The following is a 26032-nucleotide window of genomic DNA, read 5'->3' as shown; positions in this document are numbered from 1 at the left end:
GCACCACACAGATAAAGCTCGAACCAATACGTGTGAACGGATCTTCATAAATATTAGAGTGTATCTGCGAATTACTAAACGTAGGAAACCGCATTATAGCCAAATTTGAAAGCTCTCAAACTCTGTGCAGTTTACTGTATACAGAGATTTCCAAGGTACAGGAGAAGCTTGTAGACAAAGAATCGGGAGGAAGTGTTTAGTGTACAGGTTGTATGATGAGTCATTTCGGGTGTGCGATACTGCCAAACGGGAATTAATTGCACGAAATTCATACGCCTGGTCAAATCACTTGACCTAGCGCATAGTTCTGTAACTAACCGGTACGTTGCGAGGATTAAACTTGTATTTTTTAATACTCGATAGTAAGAACCACACATTATTGTTTCAGTTTTATTTAAATAAAATTAAATATAACAGTAATAAAAATCTGATATGTTTTTGCATTAAACAGAACAAGTTCAATCCTCACAACATGCCTAATTGTGAGTTACAGAACTTTGCATTAGTTGAAAGTGATTCGATCACGCGTATAAATTTTTTGAAATTAAGTTTTGTTTGGCAATATTGCAAATCCTAAATGATGCATCATATAATTAGTAAACTGTAAACTTGCCTCTGATGCTCTGTCTGCAAACTTCTCAGTACAATCAATTATGGCGCGTAGAAAAACCCCGTGTAATTTTTATTGTTTGGGGTGTTTCAGTTTAGCACTATATTCAGTTTAGTGCTAGTTTCAATACGAATGGTAACACTAAACTCGTATGCCATTCAGTCAAATAAACTATTTCCATTTACAGATTTGTCTCGTGCTAATGTTTACTTTGACATTTATACATGCATCCGACATTACGCACCGAGGAGGAGGCATTGGAATCGAATGAAATTTTCATTAGTATGAACGTAATGCTGATGGTAATAAGCGATTAAAATATCATAGCAATCAGACAATCTGCTGTGCAACAACGCAGTAATTTAAAGAAGCTTTTAGTACCCACATAGATCTCCTCTTGCCTGTTTACATTGCGTTACTCTTGCGGATACTGGATGGAATTGAAAACATACAAGGCACCGCATACTATCACAGTTGCCTCTCCGGATCCCTCACACTCGTACGTAACCGCAGTTGGGGTTTCGTCTGGTCCACAAATGCTCGATGGGCACCGAATGTACCGTTTGCATTCTGCCACGAACGGCAACACAGGATTTCTTGAACGTACCACTGTGCCGTTACGAGATAACTTCTATGGCCAGAGCTAGCAACGAGGACAGTGTGCCACTCGACACTAAAGGCGAAATTGTGAAGCCCTCGCAGTGGCAAGCTCCAATTATTTCAAGGATATTCCTGTTTCTTCTTAAATTTCAGGTTTCTAAATGGAACGACGAAGAAATTTTTGAACTTTATCTTAATTGGCTGTCATAAGATAATTTATGCAAAATTAGAAAAACCTCCACTGCAGTAATTTTTTTGAATTCGAGTATTGCTGGATGCATTCAATTTACTTTTTTTGTTGCTTTTGAATTGTTGTATTTGCATATTATGTTTAATATAATTTGGAAATATTTAAAATTACAGTATCTAATTTCATGTTTTATTGATGGATTTAGAATTTTTGAAGAAAAATATTATAAAAACATTTTTATTTATTTTTCTATATCCGTGTAGTAAAACATCTTTGTCTGATCTTGAGGGATGGAATTCAGTCCCGATCCACGTGATTTTTTTATAAGCAGTTTGGATCAAAGCATCATTCTTCATCCCTTATCTAACGTACGAGAATGTTATATGAGTTGGATCCATTTTGTATCGGTGCCAATTCATACGCTCAATAGTGTTATCCGTATTGCTGATGAAGTTGCCCCGATTATGGTACCATTATTAGCAATATGGACGATTGTATCATCATTACGAGAGTATCATTATGGATTTAAGTGAGTGAATTTATTGATGCATTAGTAAATTCTTACTATTATTACTACTAAAAGTTAGAATATGTATTAATTGAAAGAGAGTTTCAGCTTTTCCGACTTAGTTTGGGTAAACGACTGAGAGTGCAGACATGGTTCAGGTATCAAATTAAAGTTTTTGCCCTGAGATTATGCCGCCGTAGAGAATTTGTGAAAGGTGCAATGGACTCTGTAAAAATAAACTCGCTCCACCTATAATAAATTTAAATTGTAGTATAAATAATATACGTTCAAATTATTTTCTATGAAAAAAATTTTATCTAACCAATTTTTTTTTTTAGCTTATAATTTATATGAGAGGACTTTCTATGGGAAAGTTTCCCATAGAAAAAGCCCTTTTGGGAGGCGCACTTCTTGGCAGGTGGGTCAACGTGTTGCGTTGCCTCATCCCGCCAATTCTACAATCCCCGTTATGTCTTTCACTTCGGATCCTCCAGCTTTATTTAAATTTTTAAAATTTCTTTAAGCTTAAAGTTACCGAATGCTTTGTAATTTTTTAAATTAATAAACAAAGAAAAAGTGGCTTAGCTGTACCTTTAGACTCAAATTTAACAGGTTATGGTTCTAAGAAGTAGTCTGGTGATTCACGTTGACAGGTGATGAAATACCTTGCGTGTTTTCAGTCGTTATAAAAAGTATATAATTAATGTATTTTTATTATTAAACTAAGTTAATTTACATACGGATCTTTACGCAACGAAAATTTATATCTTTTTTAAGATTAACACGATTAGAAATGACAAAAGTTGGGCAGGACGTGGTAATAAATATTAATGAAAAAATGATTTATAATAAATATAACTGTAGGAAACGATAATTTTATTATGCTATAATTTAGTTGCTGCTTTCTTACGCATGATGAAATTTTTCAACGTTACGTTATAACTACTGTATTTTGTTTATAGTTAAATGCGTGTACAGAATAAATCAATGGAAAAAGATGCATTTATCATAAGTGCATCCTTCTCATTCATGCTTCAAATATTTACTTCCTTGAGCTGTTTTACCTTCAGATTTCAATTTTTGAAATGTATATACTGTATGTATGTGTTTGTACATAAGTATGTGTGTGTATAGCACAGGTGACTTTAGTACATCCAGCAGAAAGCAAACGGGAATTTAGAAAAGAAATTTTACCCGCAGCAGAGGATCGTTCAATAGTTCAAACGAATTCGAACCTAAAATATTCTTTACTCTAACAAGTTGGTCGTGACTTTGTAGAAAACAGAATGCGTCATCACTGGCCGATTGGGTAAAATCACTGGCAGAGTGGTCGTGGGTTCGCGCTTGACCAACGGACTATCCGAGTGCAGTATTTTGGGTTTTACTGGTTTTAGCTGTTTAGGTTTAAAACAGGCGAAGTTTCTTCGCCTGTTTTAAACCTAAACAGGGACCAGTATCCCAAAGAAAGGGTTCAGGCGAAGGTACCCCTTATAGATTTCCCAAGTGTTGCGTTTCTGCACCCGTAAACTAAACCGGAACTCGTCGTCAAAGACTATACGCTGCTAGTCAGTAAGTCCACGTTTCTCTTCACGGTCGAATGATTAAATGCCTACTGCTTCGGAGGACCCGAGATCGAATCCTGGATAGCAACTCCCCAAGAACTTTCCACGAGCGGTAAGTCCTGGATATATCTGGCCCTCTCCGTCAAGAAAAAGACCGTCTTAGTGTTACAGAGCAGAGAGTTAAAATAAAGGTTCTTAACTTTCCTGTCAGGCCACCGCTGCAAACGAAGCCAAGTATGTTGGGCCGCTAATGACAAGCGATCGGACACCGTGCATGCAAATTTACTTCTGCTAGTCGCTTACCAATGATTAGAGAAGGAACAGGGTTCTGTAATAAAGTTTCCGCCTATTTCTAGATGCTGGACAAAGATGTCGTTGCAGCTTTTCGTGCTTGTCTTGCGATCAGACCATCATCTGCCGATTGTCTGGGCATTCAGAACCTGCTGACCGTATATGTGCGCGTTTCACGTATTTATTGCTCAAACAGCTCCTCACAGTCATGTCAGAACGGCCCAGATGGCACAATTCAGCGAAACAGCCATCTTAATTTCTTCAGATGATGCGGATTTCCTCAGGTTTGCAAAATATCTTTGGCTGCATGGTAGAGGCATGCCTGACTGCGAAGTGAACTTGTGCAAGTCTTTATACAACAATAAGGTAGCAATTTTAAGGTACTTCTCTGGCATTACTTTGCATGCAATCAAACCATACTTGTAATCATTTACATACTGCTTCGAGACAGTTGTATGCCGAGTTTTGCAGAAATCTGATGATGATATTCTGTAACAGTATCCTCACCGTCATCTTGGATGTGTTTTGTTTTACTCGCGGTTTAATTTAACTTGTTCTACATTTTTTGATTTAATAGCAAGTTTAATTTTTTAAAATTTCCTCATTGTTTTTGTTTATATTTATAATTTATAATTTTTGACCTCGGTATCTCTACATCTTTGAACAAATTTATCATACTCTTGAACAACACTCTAAGCACAATTATTTAACATGTTGCTATTTTCAAAGATTTTGAGTAATCGTACCCTTTCAAGATAATGTTGAAGCTTTTCTACAACTAGCTAATTTTTGACTGATACCCCAAGACTTTTTCAGCTAAGCAATTATCCTACTAGAATAATTAGTATACATTTGAACTAGTTTTCTATATTATCATCTCGGAGATCCGAGGATTTATGATAAATAAACGGTCTACTATTAGATAATTAGAAAAAAAACTGGAAACTGAATTACACAGATATTGGTTAAGGTGTATTTTTTGAAGCTTGGATGGGAAGGGTGCATTCAAACGCACATTTAAACGCTCGTTACAGCTCGAATGATTTACTGGTTAAATGTGTGTTCTGATTTTACACCAAATGGGCGTAAAGTTACATTTTGGCTTCTTACTTTTGATAGTTATTTACGAATATTTGTTTAGTAATAAATTATAGCCGAATTTCTAATGCGTTACACCTCGATTTAGGGTGATTGCGCGTGTTATATTTTTGTGATGTGCAGTAAAAATAATCTTATGTAAAGATTTTTATAGAAATCATTTTGCAACTAGTGAAACTAAGTAAGAATTTACTAATACATCAGTAATTTCACACATTCATAATGGCGATAAAATCGTATATATTGGTCTAAAGGTGCCATAATTGTGATAACGTTACCAGCAATACGGATAATAAGAATGGGGAATGATGCTCTGATCCAAATCGCTTATAAAAAGTCACATGGATGGGGACCGAATTCAAAGCCTGATCTCTGAAGATGAGACAAAGATGCCTTACTACACTGAAACAGTAATTATTAAAAAAGAAATTGAAAAAATTATATGCGGTCTATAAAATAGTCATATTATTATATTACGCGATATTACCCCGGTATAATACGGTAAATAAATATGCAATTTTCAAAACACATGCTCGAATAACGTGTAATTATAGAATTAAGGAAAGTAATTTTGTTTCTGCTGTGAAGTTAAACAAATTTTTAAAAGTTTTCGTGTTTTTTATAATGAGGAACTTGTCTCCACATTGTTGGCTACGAGTCTCGTATGACGTGAAACTTATTCCAAACGTTATATCGAGGAAAAATTTATAGTGTGATTATTATATTACGACTCTGTGTATCAAACATAATTATATAGTGTATATAACACAGTTTAGATAAAAGAATTTATTTAACAGCTTTTATCGTCGTTCAGGAGTATAAGAGGCTCTTATAGTCAGAATCTTGTTGACACTTCGAATCAATGCGTACCAGTGGTCGGGTGAATAAAACCTCCAAACGCTAGAATCATTCGCGGTTCGCACCCTACATGTGAAGAAAACCCGGAAAACTTTACGAGAAGTTTTCCGGGTGTTCTTCACCTGTCTAACACCTGTATAAGGGGAAGTCTCCTTTGGCAGATCGCTCGTGTGTTGCGTTGTCCTATTCCACCGAAGCAAACGTTTGAATTGTACGTATTTAAAAAAAAAACACTAATCGTGTGAATCAATAAATCACACTAAACAAGACATTATTATGCAACAACATTATCGAAGTTCACATCAATGTGTTGCACCACAAAAACTGATTCCATTAGAAAAAGTGGAAGACTTTACCATCAAATTATCATTAAAGTGTATTCATTTAACCGAAATCTTTGTCAAAAAAAGAATAGAAAAATAACAGGGTCAATCCTGATGGTTCTTTATGGGTTCGTCGAAGCGATTGGCACCATAATGAAAACTGATTGATGGATTCTTCCGGGTTGTGATTCACCAATTTTCCGTATTTTTTTTTTTTTTTTTTAATGTTTCTAAGAAAATGCAATTAAATTTTGAATTCTTTTTCCTAATTTCTCACGCAATGGAGTGGTAAATATCTCGATTTCTAATCGAATCAATACGAGTTGCGAAGCATTTACGTCGAATTTTTCATTACAAAACAAACAAACAAACAAAAAAAACCAAAAAAAAAAAAAAATCAGAATTTCCACCGAAACGCTTTTAGATGACATGGATTATTGGTTCCTTATTTCTGAATTCCTAAAAATAGATAAATTTAAGTTCCGGTTGGGAAGCCTTTACCATTTTCGTAACCACCGAATAGAGCAGTAAACCGCTAAGACGTAACTGTTGAGAGATTTTTATATATACTTTTTATTTTTATTTTTTTCTGGAAAATCGTTACTGAATATTTTTTTCAGATTAAAATGAAATTTTATTTATTATTCCATTGACAACCAGCTTATCTATGAAGTACAGTGAAACCTGTTGAAAGGGGAACTATAGTAATAAAAACCTGCCTAAAATTCTTAGGAAAGTGGCGATTATTGCGTTAAAAACCTGTTTAAAACGGAAACCGGAAAAAATATTCGGTACCGTGCTAGTCCGGTTTACACAGGTTTCACTGTACTAATTCTGTTGATTAATCATTATTTGTTAATAGAACAAGTACAGAACTGTGAAACCTGTGTAAACCGGACTCGCACGGTATACATAAGTTTCATGTATATAATACAGTTTTATATATACAGTTACTTGATTTATTATTAATTGAGATATCCTCTGACTTCAATCTTTCTGATAAATAGAATTGTTTCGATCATAGAACCGGTTAAATCTGTAAAAAAATGTAGGTGGGGCAGGTGAGCACTTTAAGGTTTGAAAAATCATAAGATGGCAACCACTTTGAAGAGAACGATAGTTTTTTATTCTCAGCAACTACAACATTTGATAATATATAATATATAATTTAATTTTTGAAAAACGTTTTTAAAAACAAGAAAATTTAATACTTTAAAATTACATGTAAATGCACCATCTTGCCTCACCCATGGGGTAAGATGGGGGATATTATTTTTATTTACAAGACGGACAAATTAAATGGTTAAACTGAAGTTTTCTTTAATATTGGCACAAGAACATGAGCCCATTTATCACAACGAGTACATTTAGCTTAACTCTCTGCAGATGCAGATTATAACCATCCACAATAGAGGCATTCTGTGTCATTTGTCTTTTGTTTCTTGTTAGGCCTACCCTTGCTGATCCCTGTAACTGTTGATTTTACGGAATTTCTTTCGGTAAACAAAAACCGTTTTCCTAGGGGTGCCGAAACTGTTGTTGATTGTTTTTGTTGTTCTATCAGCTGCTGCTTGTACGGTGTATCTGTTGGGATTGCTGTGTTTCCCTGTCCTTCTGTTATTTTCTATTTTTTTCAATTCCAACATGTGGAATTGGCATTATTTCTACGGGAGAGACTTGAGTAAAAACTAAATGAGTAGGCCTACTTGTAGTGGTGTAATCAGTGACCATTTCTGCACCCAGATTAAACATATCTCCGTTTTCATGGTTTTGGTTGTCCCAAAACGCGCATCCTGGTGTGTCTTGGGCCTGATTGTCGTCTCTGTAGCAATAATGTCTGCCTCCGAAAATACTTTTGGATTCATTAGCCATATTCATGGTCAACCTGGGACAAGACGGGGTACCCCATCTTGCTCCCACCATCTAGCCCCAACGTGCACTTTTCATACTGACTGCAAACACAGGTCAAGTTTATTTGAAAACTAAACAATTACAGTCTTAAAGATTACTACGAATACCATAATTTCGTCATCTAAAAGATAATGTAAAAGTTCTCAATGATACTTACTTTGTAGAAACTTTGTAGCGGGCGTAAAATTAGATGAAGTATTGCTAAAACATAAAAAACGTGTTATACTTCCAAACAAAGAGAGAGATTCGGACATTCTCTCGTCTCGTGATCTCTTTTGAGACTGACATTTAGTTTCCCAAATAACAGCTAGATGAAAGCACGCTAACTGCGAATAAACAAACGTCCCTGTCTTACCCCATGGCCCCATTTTGCACCACCTTCCCCTATTCATCCATGATACCCAGTTTATAAATAATCCCGAGGTATGTTCTAAAATATCTTTACCACTTATATGTATTTTTTAACCTTTTACGTACTATATGTATTTTTTGTTATATTTTTAGTTGGCCGAAGAGGGGCATGTTACGCCCGAAACGTGTATTTTAAACACGTATCAACTGAACTAAATAAAGATGATAGAACGCCAAGTGTTTGAATTTATTACACTACATTGTGTTTAAGAACCAAAAAAAATAGTAATTTTATATTAAAAGTGAACGAATAAAGAAATTAGAGCCATTAAAATTGCCTTTCACGTCTTCACAATGCCGGGCTGCAATTTTTAATTAATTAAATTTAAAATACATGCTCTCCATCTCAAATTAGTAGTGGCTTGCCCCGTACATTATACTTTTCCTTTAACAAAATAGAGTCGTGCCGGTCATCTAACATCTTTCGGAGGGATTTTTGAATTGAAATAACGTGACTTCAGGAGTTTATAGGGGATTGAAATTTGAAAAAGTTGTAGACAATTATATTTAATTTCCATTTTATTTGCAGGTAGTCGGTTATAATGGCAGAAAGTAATCATAAAGTCTTGGATACCGAATGTATTCCATCGTTGGAAGACTTCTCACCTATAATTGAATACTACAAAGACAAAAGTATATTTATTACCGGAGCGACTGGATTTGTTGGAAAGGTAATGCTCTAGATATTATCTGGGGAAAAAAAATAATAATTTTCTCAGAAAAGATTTTCGAATTCTAATTTCCAGAATTGGAAGTAAATTTAAAACTTACCTTTTTCGCGATTTTCTAAAAGTAACTTTTATCTAAAAATAATAATAATAATAAAAATATCCAATGAAAGTTCGTGCAAAAATAAATTTTTGAGAAATTTTATAACACGCAAACTACCTTTTTTTAAATATAATTAATATTTAGAACGAGAAAACGTCAGAATTTATCAAAGATTTGTGAAGTACAAATCGATTTTTTAAACGAGATCACGTGAGAGCCAGTAATTTCTCTCGTTACGGACCCATAATAGGGTTAGGGTCAGTTAACACGAGCGAAGAAATAGGAGACACTTAAAGTGAGGTTTCGGCTCATTCAGGTTACATGAAAGGCCATAATTTCGCTAATTATGGACGGGCCGCCCCACATTGGGGTCAGTTAACAACGGTTAAAGCAATGCTTGGTATCTGTTACGAGCATGGGTTTCGTCTGTTATGGGTAGACCCGTGTTTCGGCATAAGCAAGTTTCTCTCATCGTCACGTTAATTGACTCGCAATGGGGTCAAGTTAACTCCAATGGGAGGTAGGCTCGTAATAATAGGATCGAATTCGAATCCGGAACCTTCCGAGGTGGAAATAACACACGGGGTCAACTGTAAATGTTAATAACTTCTTGTTTTAATGGTTGAATAGTTTTAAGAGTTTTTAAAAATATATTTAAATACTTAAATTGAAAAATGATAATTAAACAATAATACTGGTACAATACAACAACAAATTATTTGGTGATTTAAAAACAATGACAATAAAGAAATTTGTACTTTATTAAAAGGAAAAATATAAAGTAATAAAGAGTGACGAAACATTATTGTTCGAAATTCCTTCATCATTTTAATTATTGTTACACAATTCTTCCATAATTCCCTTCCTGGAGTAATGACTATTCTATCAAAATAACAATTGGGCGTTTTCTGTGTTTTCAGTTTTCTCCCCCTCGCGATATTTTAATGATAATTAGTGTACATATATTAATTAACTGTAATACAGTGAAACCCCTGTAAAGCGACCACCCTTCGTAAAGACCACCGCAATTGCTCGGAGCCGTCGCTGGCCGCGAAGCAGAGGTTTTACTGTATTTATTCACTCGTTTATTTATCAAAATTAAATAAATTCTGTGAGAAATTCCCTCTCCTCAATACCAGTCGGGTTGCAAAAACGCCGATCTAGTTTATATCCAAATGTAGGCCTTACGAGACTTAAATAGTAAACAATGAATAGTGTTTTATTGTTCTGTGCATAACGATTATTTAAAAATTAGCTGCAACAATGCGTTAAGAGTAATGGCTGTAAAATTAAAAAATAAATAGATAAAAGACAATTAAATTGTTAAAGTCGGATTTAGTAAAAGTCATAAGGTATTTTTTCATCAAAATACCTCCTGTAAGACACAGAAAAATAGTTTTTATGCTTAAAAATTACATTGAGATGAAGTATTTAAAACGCCATTTAACGAAAAATAAGACATTAAAATTAAATAATGTCTTTCTTTCAAAAGGGGGGAGAGACGAGGAAAAAACTAACGTTTTGCAGTTTTTTTTACTGCTTTTATCAAAATGTCACCTACGTAAAAATTTTAGTGACATTTTAAAAAATTTAATTACAGATATTAGAAACATTTTCTGGTGTTTATGATTTAAAAATATAAGAAAATATATTATTAAGAACTAGTTTTAGGTCTTAATATTTTAGATAATGGAACTTCTTGATCGCAGATCAAAGAAAGCGATCAGAAAGGATCGAAAAAAGGGAATCAAATGACTAAAAAAGTGACAAATTAAACACTGAAGTCGTTTTAGTATGTTATATAAATACTAAATAATGTTACGTAACTAATTTATATATATATATATATATATACAAGGAATCAAACACGTGACAAAAAAGAAATAATGAGTCTTATATAAAAGCTTTGTCTTCAGTTCAAGAGCTATTAGTCGTGTCGTTATATCACATCCTGTTTACCATTATCGAGTCGTAAATTATACGAAATGTCTTTCAATTATTGTCACAAATAATTACCTATCACAAAATAAAAATATCAAAGAATAAATACAAAAGGAGGAGGAAAAAAAACTATAATAGGTAAGGAGAATTTGTAATTGCGATCAATTTAGTAATTTGAAGAGCATAGAGATATTTGAATTGTTTACGGGATCGCTAGAGGTATTGTGTGAAGAGAATTTTTGTGTAGTACCATTTATTCTTCACACATAAATGCATATTTAGACTAAAAGTGTGTCACTGGCTCAAAGGTTGAGACACTTTCTGAGCAGGTGGCACACTGACATGCCGGTGACAGGTGCCCAAAGTGCCCTTATCGAGAAGTGACGTTAAAGATAACAGGCTCAGAGGGTCTCCTCACTTTTTCAAATTTCTAAGAAAATTTGACGAAAACGACTCCGTTGTGCAAATATTTTTGGGACTCAGTAATAACTTTTCCGAGGCCCCACAAAACCTCCAGCCGGCCCTGAAAGATGCAAAATTGTATGAACAGTTACAATAGTATTTTAAAATTTTGTGGCATATTCTTTTTTATGGCGCACGGGTTCGAGAATCTGTTGTATGCATTAAAAGAAATATAGATATTCCTAGAAATGTAATACCAATTTACTTGACCTTATTAAAGAAAATTGTACAGTACTGTACATCTCGTTTTACGACGGATTACGCCTGAAAATACTCACATTAATAATCAAAGTAATGAATAGTTTGTTCCGAAAGGTATCATATATCACATTTCATTTCCTTCATTGTTCACAGAATATAAATTGTTCTTTCCAATCTGCGACGGAGAGGACATACAAAAACGTTAACCTGTGTTTTATTGTGGGCGACATTTTGTTGTTAATCATAAAAATATGAAATATCAGGAGATAAAACAAGAGAAGACAAGTAATAATCCACAGTGAAAATTATAATTGCTTTAAGTCAGCTTATGCAAAATTTGAATTTAAGGCTCTAGTGATTTAGATTTAAGTTTTAATAATTTAGAATAATCTGGAATTTAAAAGTTGAAATTGGGACGTCTGGTTTACATATTAATAGTTACCCACTGATTTTTTGAACCACGGAATTATTTCATTAGTTTAAATTTACTTTTATTAAATTTTATTCCTTTCCTCGAGAAATTTCTAGAGATTTTTTCTTTTTCTGCAAAATTTCTGGTTTCGAATTTTTATTCAGATACAGGAAAAAGTAATTATTACAAGTTAAATTGATAACCTAGATTATCACAATACTAGTTGTCGATATTTTAATATATTTGTATGTATTTTGGAGTCAGACTTATTGACCTATATATAGATCCAAAGTGTATAATTGTACTTAATTTATTAAATTTCTAGATATATATTATAAATTTCACAATAATCTACATACACAGTCCAAAAATTAAACAGATACAGAATTACTATTGTTATATACGCCTATAAACCCTTTTATTTATAAAGAGGATTACATGTTATATAGTGTTTATGTACATACGTAGAAAATAATTAAATAAAAATAAATATATATTATTTTAATTATATTTAAAATAAACAATTGATTATTTATTTATTTATTTTTTATATTTTAGATTTTATTGGAGAAATTGTTAAGATCGTGTAACGGTTTAAAGAAGGTTTATATTTTGTTACGTTCTAAAGATGGGGAAGACATCAAGCAAAGATTAGAAAATTTATTAAATATTATGGTAAAGTACATTTATATATGATGATATTCTGTATTATTTACATTAAATTGAAATTTATTTAAATATAAATGAATTAAAAAATGAATTTTGAGAGTATCAAAATGAAATGTTTTTTGTAGCAAAATATTTCATTATATAATAGCAAATTGGATACGAGGCCTTTGCATCGTACAATCCTATTCAATTCGTACAGCAAATTGTCAATATGCAAATTAAATTTCAATATGCCAAAAGTGAAATCTGAGTCAAGAAATAAATTGGCACAGTGCATATTGATGAAAATTGCACACTGTTAGTTATGTAATGTCTTTATCATTTGAGACAAAATACCATTCCATGGATAGTCTCTTATCACCCGATCATCCCATTATGGGTCTGGCCGAATTCACGATGGGTACGGAGGAAAGATCCTCTTAGTGCTAGAGGGCGAAAATACCCAAAAATGAAAAAAAAAAAAAAAATATCCGTAGATTGCATCACACAAGCCCACTTGTAGACTGTTATATGAAATTTCATTTCTGGTGTTAATTTATGGTAATTGTAAACATGTTTCGAAGTATTTTCTGTGACGAGTTCAACAGAGTTGATTTGCATATTCTATAATATAATCACATTTAATTTTTATGAAATACATTTATATTTTCTTTAATATTTGCAGATTTTTGACAAAATTAAGAAACAAAATCCCGAAATCTTAAATAAAGTCGTACCCATTAATGGAGACATCACCTTACCAAATTTGGGTATCAGCAACCACGATATGTCGACATTATTGGCAAATGTATCCATTGTATTTCATTGCGCTGCAACAGTGAGATTTGACGAACCGTTAAAGTAAGTCAAATTTTTCACAATAATTAAATAATTCGATTTCGAATAAATGTATTCAATTAATGACCTTTTCGTACAAATTTCGCGGAAATCGGAAATATAAAATATTTCATGCTGCATCGAGCGTAGCGCAAAATAAAGTAGCTCGTGTGTAAAATTAAGATCAGAAAGAAACAAGAAAAATAAGTGTTATGTAAAAATTGAGTTAAAGTTTCGTATAAAATAAACAGTGCGGAAAATGCTTCAATTTAAATTTAAATATTTTCTCCAATTTCAAAGGATTTAAAATTTAAATCCTTTGCTCTGACCACCACGTTTAGGTCATTGCATAAAGCGTTAATATTGTTTGTTAGCATAATGATCGACCAGCGACATTGCAACAAATACAGGGTGATCCACTGGTGGACATTGGTAACCAGGCGCCCACTAGTGGCCGAGTAGATGAAACCTCCGAACACGTGGGTCCGCACCTGTCCGATCGGATAGCCAGGTGAAGTTTTTCGGATTTCTTCACGTGTAACACCTAAATAGGAGCCAGTTTCACGAAACTTCTCCATGGAAACACCACCACTTCGGCAGATTGCCCATGTGTTGCGTTGCCTTTTCTTAACAATCTAAAACGCCTGCAAAACTTTTTAGCTACGTGAGAATTGTGCATGAATACTCAAATAGCAAGGCAACCTCGCGGCCGAAGTTTTCATTTCTAAAACGTGAACGTCGAACGTCGGGCGCCGCTAAGCGACGTTCGACGTTCACTTTTTAGAGACGAAAACTTCGGTCGCAACCTCGCTAATGTTTTGAAGTACAAGCATTTTACCCAAGTTTTACACAGTTTTTTGACATTGGTGGTGCTCATGTGTAATAAAACGCTAACCTCTAGATACAGAAAATAGCGTGATCTTTTTCCTCCTGCTTTACCGATACAATTGTGAAATACGATTGGACAAGAACCGAAATTAGCCATTTTGGATCAAAATTTCTTTATAACTGGTATACACGGTGCCCACTTTACAGGAAAAATCTTTACAGCATTGGTTGGGTTGTGGATCGCAGTGGACACAAATACAACGGACAAATATTACGTCGCCACGACATGCGCCCATCCCTCTGCTATCTGCAACCACCACGTGCAGAAAATGCCACACGGCAATTTGAGTGGTGCAACACGATGTTAAATTTCCAGCGCGACGAACCACAACTCTTTTAGCACATTTATGGACCGACGAAGCACCGTTTTTCCGAAATGGAGTGTGTAACCACCACAATGTGCACCACTGAGGAGGGCGGTCCTCCACTATGCACGCGACACCAAGTGCATTTTACCTCAAACGGCCAGCCGAATGACCGAACGGTCAAGGTGGCAGCCTACCACTCTGGAGGACCCGGGATCGAATTCGGACGGATCGAAAAATCCCCAGGAATTTTTCGGGGGATGGTCCGTCCGGATAAGTCTGGCCCCGTCCCTCACCACCCGGCCGCCCCATTGTGGGCCTGGCCGAGCCCATAATGGGCTCGTTTTAGCAAGCCCTCTTAGTGCCCACAGGGCGAAGAGTTAAAAAAAACCCTCAAAATTCCGGTAAGGAATTTGGGGTGAACAGCTTCTTGGTCCCATATTAATTGAAGGAGTGTTGGTATATGATGCGTATCAGCAGCACCATGTGTTCTAACTTGGCAATATCAGAGACCGGCGAAACAGTGACACTGAATGCCCTGTGCCATTCGATCGTTTACATCTTTGTATTGTAACACGGACATTCTGTATACAGTAAAATCATATCTCGTATTCTTACGAGGTATTCGGTAGTACTGTGCCTTTGGATACTTTAGCGAAGAGATAAGGGCAAATTGATTCATCAAATTCTCGAGGTAGCAGAATTGAGCAGAGAAGGAAAAATTGTGAACACTTTCGTCCAAAATGGCGGTTTTTCTAGCAGACGTCGTTGATTTTGCCATACTTTCTATATCTAGGGATTTAATGAAATAAGCTTAAGAAGTTCCCTTTACGACTCTCTTTGCCTCTACACAACACAATTTTTATTAGTTTCTATGACATCGGAACGGCCTCACATTTTGTAAGGGCGCCACCATTGGCAGAAATTTTAACTAAAAAGTTGCATTTGACTTAAAGAAAATCCGTACCATTCACTGAGTATCTTCGTGAAAACCCACGTGTTTAGAATTGCGAATTTTAAGTTGTCTCTGACTTTTGAATCATTTTGAAGATACATATGAATAATTTTGAACTACGAATCCTCATGTACAGTACTTATACCATTTAAAATGATATAAAACAGTTTTGTGAATTGGTAAAATTAGAGCCTACCTGTGATATAAAATTTTATGACTACTTGATTTGAATACTGAAGTGTAAGTAAAGTTAAAATATTAAATGTTTGTACTGACTTACACAGATTTGGAATTATTGTAAATATTTTCAAGATTACGTTCGTTCCGCGGATTCACGCAGAGTAACGAGCTCTTAAATTATTAATGACATCACTTGAAAAACGTATAGAATGCTGGTGGAATTTTTAAATATTTCTGTGAGATGTGATGTGAAATTTTTAAATTTCTTTGTCACTTCAGTTATCTAGTGCATCTTTCTTTCGCAGCTTCTTGTTTTCAATCTCGAAAACTTGCACTGCAAAGTCAGAACTGCAAATTAACATTTCAGAACTTCCCACGCGTGGAATAATTTCATCGAATTCATTGTTCTATTATTTGTGAATTTCATCGGAATTTTATAATGGTTTTAAAAGATTTGTGATGTTTTGTAATTTTACTCGCGATTGGATAGAATTTCATAAAATTTGCAATTTTTGCTTTTTAATACATTTTATGTTATAAAAATATATTTTATTATATAAACACTATTTTTCAGACGAGCTGTTAATATCAATATAATAGGAACGAAAAAAGTAATGGAAATTTGTAAAAACATGAAGGAGTTGAAGGTATGTAGTTGCCATAAAAATATACTTTATGGATAGAAAGTAACTCTTAAAAATTATTTAAATTATTACATAATATTACATTATAAATGGTTTATCATACAAGAGGCATAGGCAAATGTGTATGAACTGATGTATTTTGTAAAATTAATAATTTGCGTTTCTGTATTGAGGATAGAATATTTCACACGTTATAATAGGAACTAATTAATGGAAGTCTAAATTACTGTTGTTATATTTGATAAATGTGTGTTTTCTTCACGTGTGTAACACCTAAATAAGGACCAGTTTCCCACAGAAAGTCCTCTTCCTTTGCCTTATCCCATCAGTCTCATTAACAAATGCCTAGAGCTCACAAACTGGATAGATCACAAATGAGTGTTGAAACAATTATATTAATCGTATATATTTTCATTATTAGGCATTAATACACGTTTCGACGGCCTACAGCTTTTGTAATCGCAAAGAAATCGACGAAATTGTTTACTCGGAGCAACTAACTGCTCAACAAGTCATCGAAGCTTCTCAGTAAGTATTCTTTAAAACGTCAATTGAATTTTTAATTAAGCCAGTTCTCTATTGTCTCTCTATTTTCAAGTCTTACTATTGTAATCATGTTTCCATGTGTGTTGAATTATGTGTGTCTAGTTTTTTATAAAGAATAGTGTATATGCTTATCGATTTTGTGTACTGTAGTCACGTACAAGTCAAATCTAAATTGAAAGCAATTTAGAGATGCAGAACAAAAAATAATGGATAGATTCGCTTATGTTGAATTTGGCAACTCTCGTGTATGGTAGGAGAGACTGAGAACAATTGTAAACAATTTTTATAAGCACCAACACACGAAATCAAATGAGACACATACACGTTTAAAAAGTAAGCCTTCCAGTTTCGTGCATTTCAAAATTTCCACGTAAAACTAATTTTTTATTTACGGAATTTTTGTTGAAATGCGATGCAGTGAAGTGTTACAATCGACCACAGTATACGATCAGCTGTAACATGCCTATCTGAGCCTTGCCTGCTTTGTAACAGCCGGAATTAAATACTTAAAATATATCCAAAACTCTTCGTAGTTCTGAGTCATCGTAACCATAATTTTGCGCCAATCTGCATGCCCTTTGTGATGATAACCGTACTTGGTGCCCGGAGTGTTATACTAGTCTCAACTGTTGCATGGCTCCATCACTTTGGCAAGATTATCCTTTACATTAAGTCCATTGAAACCCATAGCTCTCGAAGATGGTCGACTCCAGCTTTCTAATGGATTGTCAAAGCCATTTATTGTGCCTATTATTGGTCAATGAAACCTTGTAAGGAGAACTATGAATCGATCCATAAATTCAAAAAATGAGAGCAATTTGAATGGGTTTATATGAATCACGAGATGGACCAATTTGACTTTTTGTTTCTGAACGATTCTATTTGAATGCAATTGTGTTTAATGTATTTTGTATTTATTTAGATGGATGGATGAAGATTTATTAGACTGTATAGTGCCGAAATTACTGAACGGTAGACCAACAACATATCATTACACTAAAGCTCTGGCAGAAAACCTTTTACTAGAACAAGGAGAAAATCTACCCATAGCAATTGTTCGACCTTCTATCGTTTCGGCAACGTGGCAAGAGCCAATTCCTGTATGTATTATTATTATTATCATTATTTATTAGAATGTAGACAACTAAAATTGGCAGGGCTTTACCATAAGATATTTGTGTTAATGTTTGGAATTAAAACCCAAATTTCCTTTACGTATAGATTTTTTGTAAATGTATATTAATATATTTTATCAAAAAAATTACCTTTGAAGAAGAATTTGTTAAATAGTGTATATTATTAATTTAAATTCAAAATACGAAATGATATAAAAGCCATTACTGCAGATCATTAAATATCACTAACTGATAAGTGGATGAATATAAATAATTAAAAACAGTGTCTTTCTTTGTTAATGTAGTATGACTCCGATCAATGTATAGAGAGAGAGATTTGTCTGAAACAAGAAATGAAAATAACGTAAAAAGTAATGTAAACATGTGTTAAACGTAGGTAGATGTATGTACATAAATACTGCACATACTGTAACTATGTGCAGTTATAATAAAGAAGTTTTAATTTCTTCACTTTTCAGATTGAAAAACTTTTTCTTAAGGAAGATTTATGATATTAACTTTTGAGATTTTTCTCTCTGTTGCATGAAATTATTATGTAAACTTTTCTTGATATTTGGAGCACTCAAAATAAAAAAAATTTAGAAACAAAGTGTGTCCCTGTTTTTGATCCTTTCAAGAAAATCAGGTTATCTGATAGTTCTAATCTAAATTGTTTCTCACTACAAATTTTTCATTGTTCTTTTTTAATTGTGCAACTTTTCGTTGTGATAAAAATAATGCATCTTTGAATAAAATTTCATAATACCATGGATATGATCAATTTGTTAGACAGGAAATTGAAGCATGCATTATACTTCAGTTTTCTATCTAGCAAATTACGATCCTGTTGTCAGAAATATGAAACACTATTCAAAGTAATCGTCCTTGCCATCATCTTCCTGTTCCAACATTTTGCTGGGTTCACTTATTCAAATCCTTCCACCCTTTTCAGCCTTTTTCTAATTTGACCTCTTCATCTCTTTCTGCCTACTACCCTTGTTTTAATGTCCTCTGTTTTTTCCAAATCATCTTTTTATTATTCTTTCCAAATCATTTCAAAGTTGTACACATTAAACTGGTCACTCTTAAATTGTACTTTATTCTGTATCTTCTAGTTTTGTTTTTCATTTATGTTGCTTGTATTCTACTTACATATTAGTAGTAATCTACTGGTAAGAGCCAAATTATTTAATATTTCAATTAGTACTCTTCCATCTAGCATTTGTTGTATATTTATTTTGAGAAATGTATTGCTTCTTATTGGACCTATTACAGAATGGCATAAACCTTCTCTTTACATCAATTTGATTTAAATTTAATTTAAGTATATTGTAATATAAATAAAACCTCTATTATTTGAAAGTTTTTCGGCTAAATAAGTCTCGTAAACTACTGTAAAAAATTAAATATTAAATTAAACAATACTTTATTGCATTATCAACATTTTAATTTTTAATAATATAAATGTTGTTATTATAAAAGTAAGTAAATAAATGAATTATTTACTAGGGTTGGATAGACAATCTTAATGGACCTTCTGCTTTTATTGTTGCTGTAAGTATTGAATATATAATTAAAAATTATTCATTATACATAATTATTTAGCAACTGTTGCATATACATTTAATATTTACATGCTTTAGACAGGAAAAGGATTTTTAAGGACGATGCTGGTTTATCGAGATACCACGGTGGATATCGTGCCAGTCGACATAGTGTCTAATGCGATGATCACGGTGTCCTGGCGGACAGGAACAAAGAAGTGAGTGGTCGATGTTTTGGTTATGTGATTTCAAATCAGACTACACAGCAGTTTGCAAATCACCATATTTTTTTTAAAGCTTCTTCTTTAACAAAATTAGAATACTGAAAGTCAATTTAATTAATTTTTCTGTATATTTTTAATTCATACCACCTGATTATTTTCTTCATTCTGTTTTGAGAAACAGAAACAAAATGAATGTATATCATATATTATTAGTTATTGACATTAACTATTTTGACAATTGTTTGTTTACAGCTTATTGATACTGAAATTAATATATAATTTTAAATTAATGTTTATAGATGTAAACTGTTACAAACAGTAAAAATCTATAACAAATCCTTCAATGCTCTAATGGTATGGCTCTAGTGGTATGGTAACAATGCTCTAGTGGTGTGGCACTGGACTATTAAGCAAATAACCCTGGATTTAATCTCAGTGGCAGCTTTCTCTGCCTGTCAAGATCCAGGCAGGTCTGATGTTTATCCAGCTAGTTTTACAATGATTAACTGGAGGATGACCATTAAGGGGTATAGTTGGAATTGTCCCAGAAATGATGATCTCATCTGCTTCTCTGCTCATATCACGAATAGGAAATGTCATACACCTTTCCCAAACACAAAATTTATTGTTTAAAGCAAATCTATGTTTTACAGTCACATCATTTTACAATTTGTGGTCATAAAGCTTCTTGGTTTTCAATGCAATATGCAAACCTCTGATAGTACTTGGAAATATAGCAGGAAGTACACAATACACTGTTATTTGGTTATATTCTACATCTTAAGCAAGCAATTTTAAAGTTTAAGAACAATACACTTCTCGTTAGCTTTTCAATCTAATCTGGATTAGGTAAGCATGTTGTCACAACAGTTTGAGAAATTGTACACAAATTAAACATTTTTACCATGTTACTTTAACTGTAATTTTACTTGTGAATAACCCTGTTGATAAATGCTTTTTTGAGATCTACTGACATTCGAATGATTAATCTGGCATGTTGGTAGTTTGGTTTCAAAAAGCTTTAAAAATAAATCCCACTTTAAAAGACTCCATTACTTCAGTTCTGTCATATTTTTTATTATTATAATGCATATTAGAAACAGTGTGTGGACTTTATTAGGCAGATTCTATTATCTTTAATTATATTTGAATAAATCATCTTGCTGCGACACCTATGAGATCACAACTTAGGGCCTGTATTTTGTAAAGTTTGGCAATTTTTCTTCTTAAAAAAATTATGTAAATAAGACAGAGGTTAACTAACATAAATATGTTATTTAATAACCAGGATTTTTATTTTAAAAAATGCCTATAAAATTATTACGATATTAGTCTCTGTAATCCAAAAATTATTGGTAGACCAATCTCACAGCAATATCATTGGCAAATTGATCATTGGCCTATAAAATTAATGTTGTATGGGATCAATAAGCTATGATGCCCCTGAATATGCCATAAAACCTCACTAAATCAAGTTAAATGAAGTTGTCTACAAGTCCTATGCACAGAACATAGAGTTTTCCATACAATATAGTCTTGTTAAGTCAAAACTGTTCGTACGTTTAACTTGGACCTATTTTCCCATGTATCCTCTGCCCTTTGATGTGTTTGTGATCTTTGTTTTCTCTTATTCTGTATGAGTACAGATGATTAAGATAAACATAGTATGTTGAACACACTATGCCATTACAACCACCTCACAACAACATCCTTTTACTGATACAGTATGTTACTGGCATTTTGATTGGGACACAAGTGGGCACCTTAACAATGCCCTCAAAAGCACTGTTAACTGTATAAAGTAGGGTAGCCTATTATTTAACCAATTCCAAATTATTTTCCAAGAAATGATAAGCTTTTGCCTGGTCTAGTTGACAGCTTAATATGCTCTTCTATCTTAAAATTTTGTAATCATGCTGTGAACAGATTCTTGAGAAATGGCTTGATAACAGGAAATTTACAGCCACAGAAAAATTTGAGAAGATTGGGCATTAAACTTTATAACTTTAAACTCTGACTTGAAGTCAGGACTATTTTTTACCCCTAAACAAGGTTTTACTGTAATAATGTGAATACCTTCATCAATGCCATTTCTACTTCACTTCAAAATATAAAATTAAGGATTTTCATTCATATTAAGCCATTATTCAATAATATAAAAATTCTTTTGTTAATGTAGATCAGCAAATATTCAAGAGATTTTAGCATATTATTTTATCTAACTTTATATTTATTTCATTGTAAACAGAAAATTTCACTATAACTTTATAATTGCATGGAAAAAATCTGAAAATATTTATAATTATTTTATAGTTTTAATTATTGGTATAGATTAAAATAAATATTTATCATTATTCTAACTCAAATTAATGTGTAAATAATCCATAATTAATTACCTGTAATTTTATTATCAATATTTAATCTAATATTTCAAAAGAATTTGCTTTAGGCAAATGATTTATAATTTTAAATTTTTTATAAGCATTAAATATTTATAAAACTCAAATTCTTTTAGATCGAGAAGTACAATGGTGTACAATTGTACTTCTGACAATCACATAAAATTCACTTGGGGAATGCTGGAGCAGCATATTTATCCATTAGTTCTGAAGTATCCAAGCATGGAAGTCTATCGTTATCCGGGAGGAAGCTTCAAGTCGAATCATTTCGTAAATCAGATATGCCTGAAAGTCGAGCATGGCCTACCCGCGGTTATATTGGATTTAGTAGCAAAACTCACTGGTAACAAGCCAAGGTATAAAAATAGAAATAGTATAGAAGTTATTTGGAATAAAAACATATTTTTGAATATTCTTTCATTTAATTAGACCAGTGGTTCTCATCTTTTCTGAGGTTGTGGAACACCATCCGTATATATACTTTTCATTACATAGAGCATTAGTCTCAATATATTCAAAGATCCATAAATAGTTCCATGTTTATTGTTCTTGCAAAACAATGAAGCAAATAAACTTTATTGTTTCAAATAGAATAGTAAACACAGAATTGTTTATGAATAAAGTAATATGTTGGAGTACATTGGAATAAATTTGCAATAAAAACTTAATTTTGTGTATGTGTAACACCAGCAGCAAGTTTACGTGTTCCATGGAATATGGATTGAGAAAACACAACACTGAATTAGACAAAATATAATATAATTTCCTAATATAAAATCTTGATTTAAATGAAATGAACTATATCAATGCAGTTCTGTTAAATATACTATTTACCATTCTAGGATGATTAATAATTATTTAATCTTTAAAGATATGTTAAAATAACATTGTGTAACTCTAGCATAATATATAATGACATATTAGTAGTATGCTAAAACTTAATTTATAAAAAATTTGCAAATTATATTTTAAATTTTATCAATTTTATTTTAGGTTTGTCGAGTTATACAAAAGAATGCTAAGAGCTATGAGCATTCTTCAGTATTTTACAACAAATGAATGGACATTTTATAACGATAATCTATCAGAACTTAGGGATGAACTTCAGGGAAATGATAAGAAAGTAAGAAAATTCACTTAAAATTCCTTCCACAAAGTCAGTAGAATTATAAAGTAAATTTTAAATATATTTGTATTGATATGGAATGTGTCTTAATATATATTAAGACACATTCTGTTTAGTATCTTATGATCTTAATAACAAAACTTTAGTATCAACATACATTGATATTCAAGTCTTTTTAAATTTTACATTTTGTCATTAATCATATTCAGAAGTGGATCCAAGGAGAAACTACAAGAGCTTATGCTCTCCCATTAATCAACCCAGAAATTAAAATTTGCTTGTTTGAATTTCAAAACATTGTTTTTAAAACATCTATGGTGGCAAATATGGTTTATTGGACTGTCCCCAATACAATTGTCATACACGTATAAATAAAAGGTTCTTACTAATTAACCAAATATTTTCAAATTTTGAGTTAGATCCTCATTTTTGGTTTTTATGAATCTACTACAGACCATATACCATACAAAATCAACTTTTAATAGTATATTTAACTAAATTATATGCTTTCTTATAGAATTAAATTATAAGAGACCTGCATGGCATTTATCAGACTTCAATTAATTCTGACATTTATTTTATGGTATTTTATTTTTATTAAAAATAAAAATGTTTAATCTTTTCAATAAGACAAACATGATAGTTATTATTGTAATAAATTAAATTCAAATCTAATTTCTTCTATAAGCACATAATTACACAAAGTAGATGCTCACTTTACACTCTCTGCTTTTGTGACTGTATAATAAATTATGTAAGAAAGAATAATAAATTACTTCAATTTTATTATCTTTCTTTAATCTGCTGATTCATTTGCTTGTCTTCAAAGAATGAATGAATGGAAAATTCTCTACAGCAATGATCCAATTTGATTGCTAATTAATTGATTTCTGCATCTGATAAATTGTAATAAGAGTGAAAGTGACATATGACAATTTGTCATAAGAGAATTCATAATGTCACATGTCCTATGTATTACTCTTATCTTAATTGCTTAATTAATATCAGTTTTTGAATTAACTGTAATTTTATTTTTAATTTTAATGAAAACTCTATTTATTTTCCTACAGACATTCAATTTTGATTTACGCAACATTAACATGTCAGTCTATTTAGAAAATTACGTCAGAGGACTTAGAAGATTTATTTTACGTGAGGATGATGCAACATTACCTGCTGCCAGAAAAAAGCTTACAAGGTAATGTGAAATTCATTAATACATATTCTTAATAACCGAATGTCTTAAATGAAAATTAATTTTTACGATTCAAAAGTATATAAAGATCAATATTAAAGAAATGAAAAATACCCATTTTATCAACTAAATTAAATTTTCAATTATCTAGCAATAGAGTTTAATGATATTATTACATTATGAAGTAATTTTCAGTCAATTTAAAACGATATGCTTTTAGTAATAGAATTAAATTTGACTATTCATAGTAGTTAAAAAATATTTACATGCAAATAAACTACAAATAATCTAAAAACTAGATTAACAAAAGTATAAGAATTAGGCTAATATAATAAGTTGCACTATGATAGATTGATAGAACATATTGTATATTGTTTTATTTTCTTAATAAAGAAGACTTAGTAACCTACTCTTAGTAATCTACTCTCTGCTATAAAATAAAAATATTTAGATAAATATAAGAAAAGGTAAGTTTTTCTATAGATATTATCACACACTTGAATACAATATTTTAAATTTATCTTCATTATTAGTTTATTATTTCAAACAATTTCCATATTGTCCTATCAATCTTAAATTGTTGTTTAATGGATGGCTTAATAAGTGATTAAACTTTAATACAAAATTCTTCTAAACTTAAGATTCAGAAAATTATATTCATTTAATTAAATTACATTTGTGATATTAGTAAAGTATGATGATGATAAAAATCATTATTTACAACATACATAAATTACTTTCTTGAAACTTTTATAGATTATACTATTTGGGAAAAGTTCTCAGGTTGAGTATAGCAATATCATTACTCAGAATAGTAATGACTCAATCACATTACATGCATCATATATGGTGGTCTCTAATCTCATTATGTGCAAGATTTTATGGAGAACTATTACAAAAATTCACACCCAGCTAACACCACTGAAGATTGAAAAGCTTGTATCATCATTCATCTCTCTACAAAAAACTTAATACCTGTGTGAAGTTATGTATATTTTTGTATATATTTATATATATATATATAAAACTAAGCTGACAAGACAAAACAAAAGTCTACTTCATCATTACTTATAAATATTTTCAGTAATTAGTTGTAAAAAACTGAAATAAAACTTAATTCTTATCTTTGTTAAATACTATGAAAAGCCTGGACTTCATGAGTGTGCCACAAATTTTAAAATTTATTGCCAAAATAAATATCAATTGAAAAAGATTAATGATAGATGATACAAAGAACAAACTGCAAAAAAAAATTCTGAATATTTAAAATATTTATG

The 26032-nt window shown here is 32.0% G+C and overlaps 1 protein-coding gene across 1 annotated transcript in view; it reads left to right on the top strand.

Moving 5' to 3' along the window:
* LOC136976425 (fatty acyl-CoA reductase 1-like) overlaps positions 1–25786 on the top strand; it is a 38773-nt gene extending 12987 nt beyond the window's left edge. The window contains exons 2-13 of the mRNA XM_067271729.1: positions 8892–9033; positions 12708–12824; positions 13483–13658; positions 16537–16609; positions 17028–17134; positions 18075–18252; positions 19777–19821; positions 19911–20029; positions 22551–22790; positions 23428–23557; positions 24631–24758; positions 25512–25786. Coding sequence (XP_067127830.1) covers positions 8905–9033; positions 12708–12824; positions 13483–13658; positions 16537–16609; positions 17028–17134; positions 18075–18252; positions 19777–19821; positions 19911–20029; positions 22551–22790; positions 23428–23557; positions 24631–24758; positions 25512–25671 — 1602 coding nt within the window. The 5' untranslated portion in view covers positions 8892–8904 and the 3' untranslated portion in view covers positions 25672–25786. The remainder of the gene's footprint in view (positions 1–8891; positions 9034–12707; positions 12825–13482; positions 13659–16536; positions 16610–17027; positions 17135–18074; positions 18253–19776; positions 19822–19910; positions 20030–22550; positions 22791–23427; positions 23558–24630; positions 24759–25511) is intronic.
* Positions 25787–26032: the final 246 nt, after the last annotated feature.

Source organism: Centruroides vittatus, unplaced genomic scaffold, assembly GCF_030686945.1.
Source record: "Centruroides vittatus isolate TY-2023 unplaced genomic scaffold, ASM3068694v2 contig_10, whole genome shotgun sequence".
NCBI classification, from domain to species: Eukaryota; Metazoa; Arthropoda; class Arachnida; order Scorpiones; family Buthidae; genus Centruroides; species Centruroides vittatus.
Note: the sequence above shows the minus strand (reverse complement) of the source record. Positions and strands in the feature narration are given on the sequence as shown.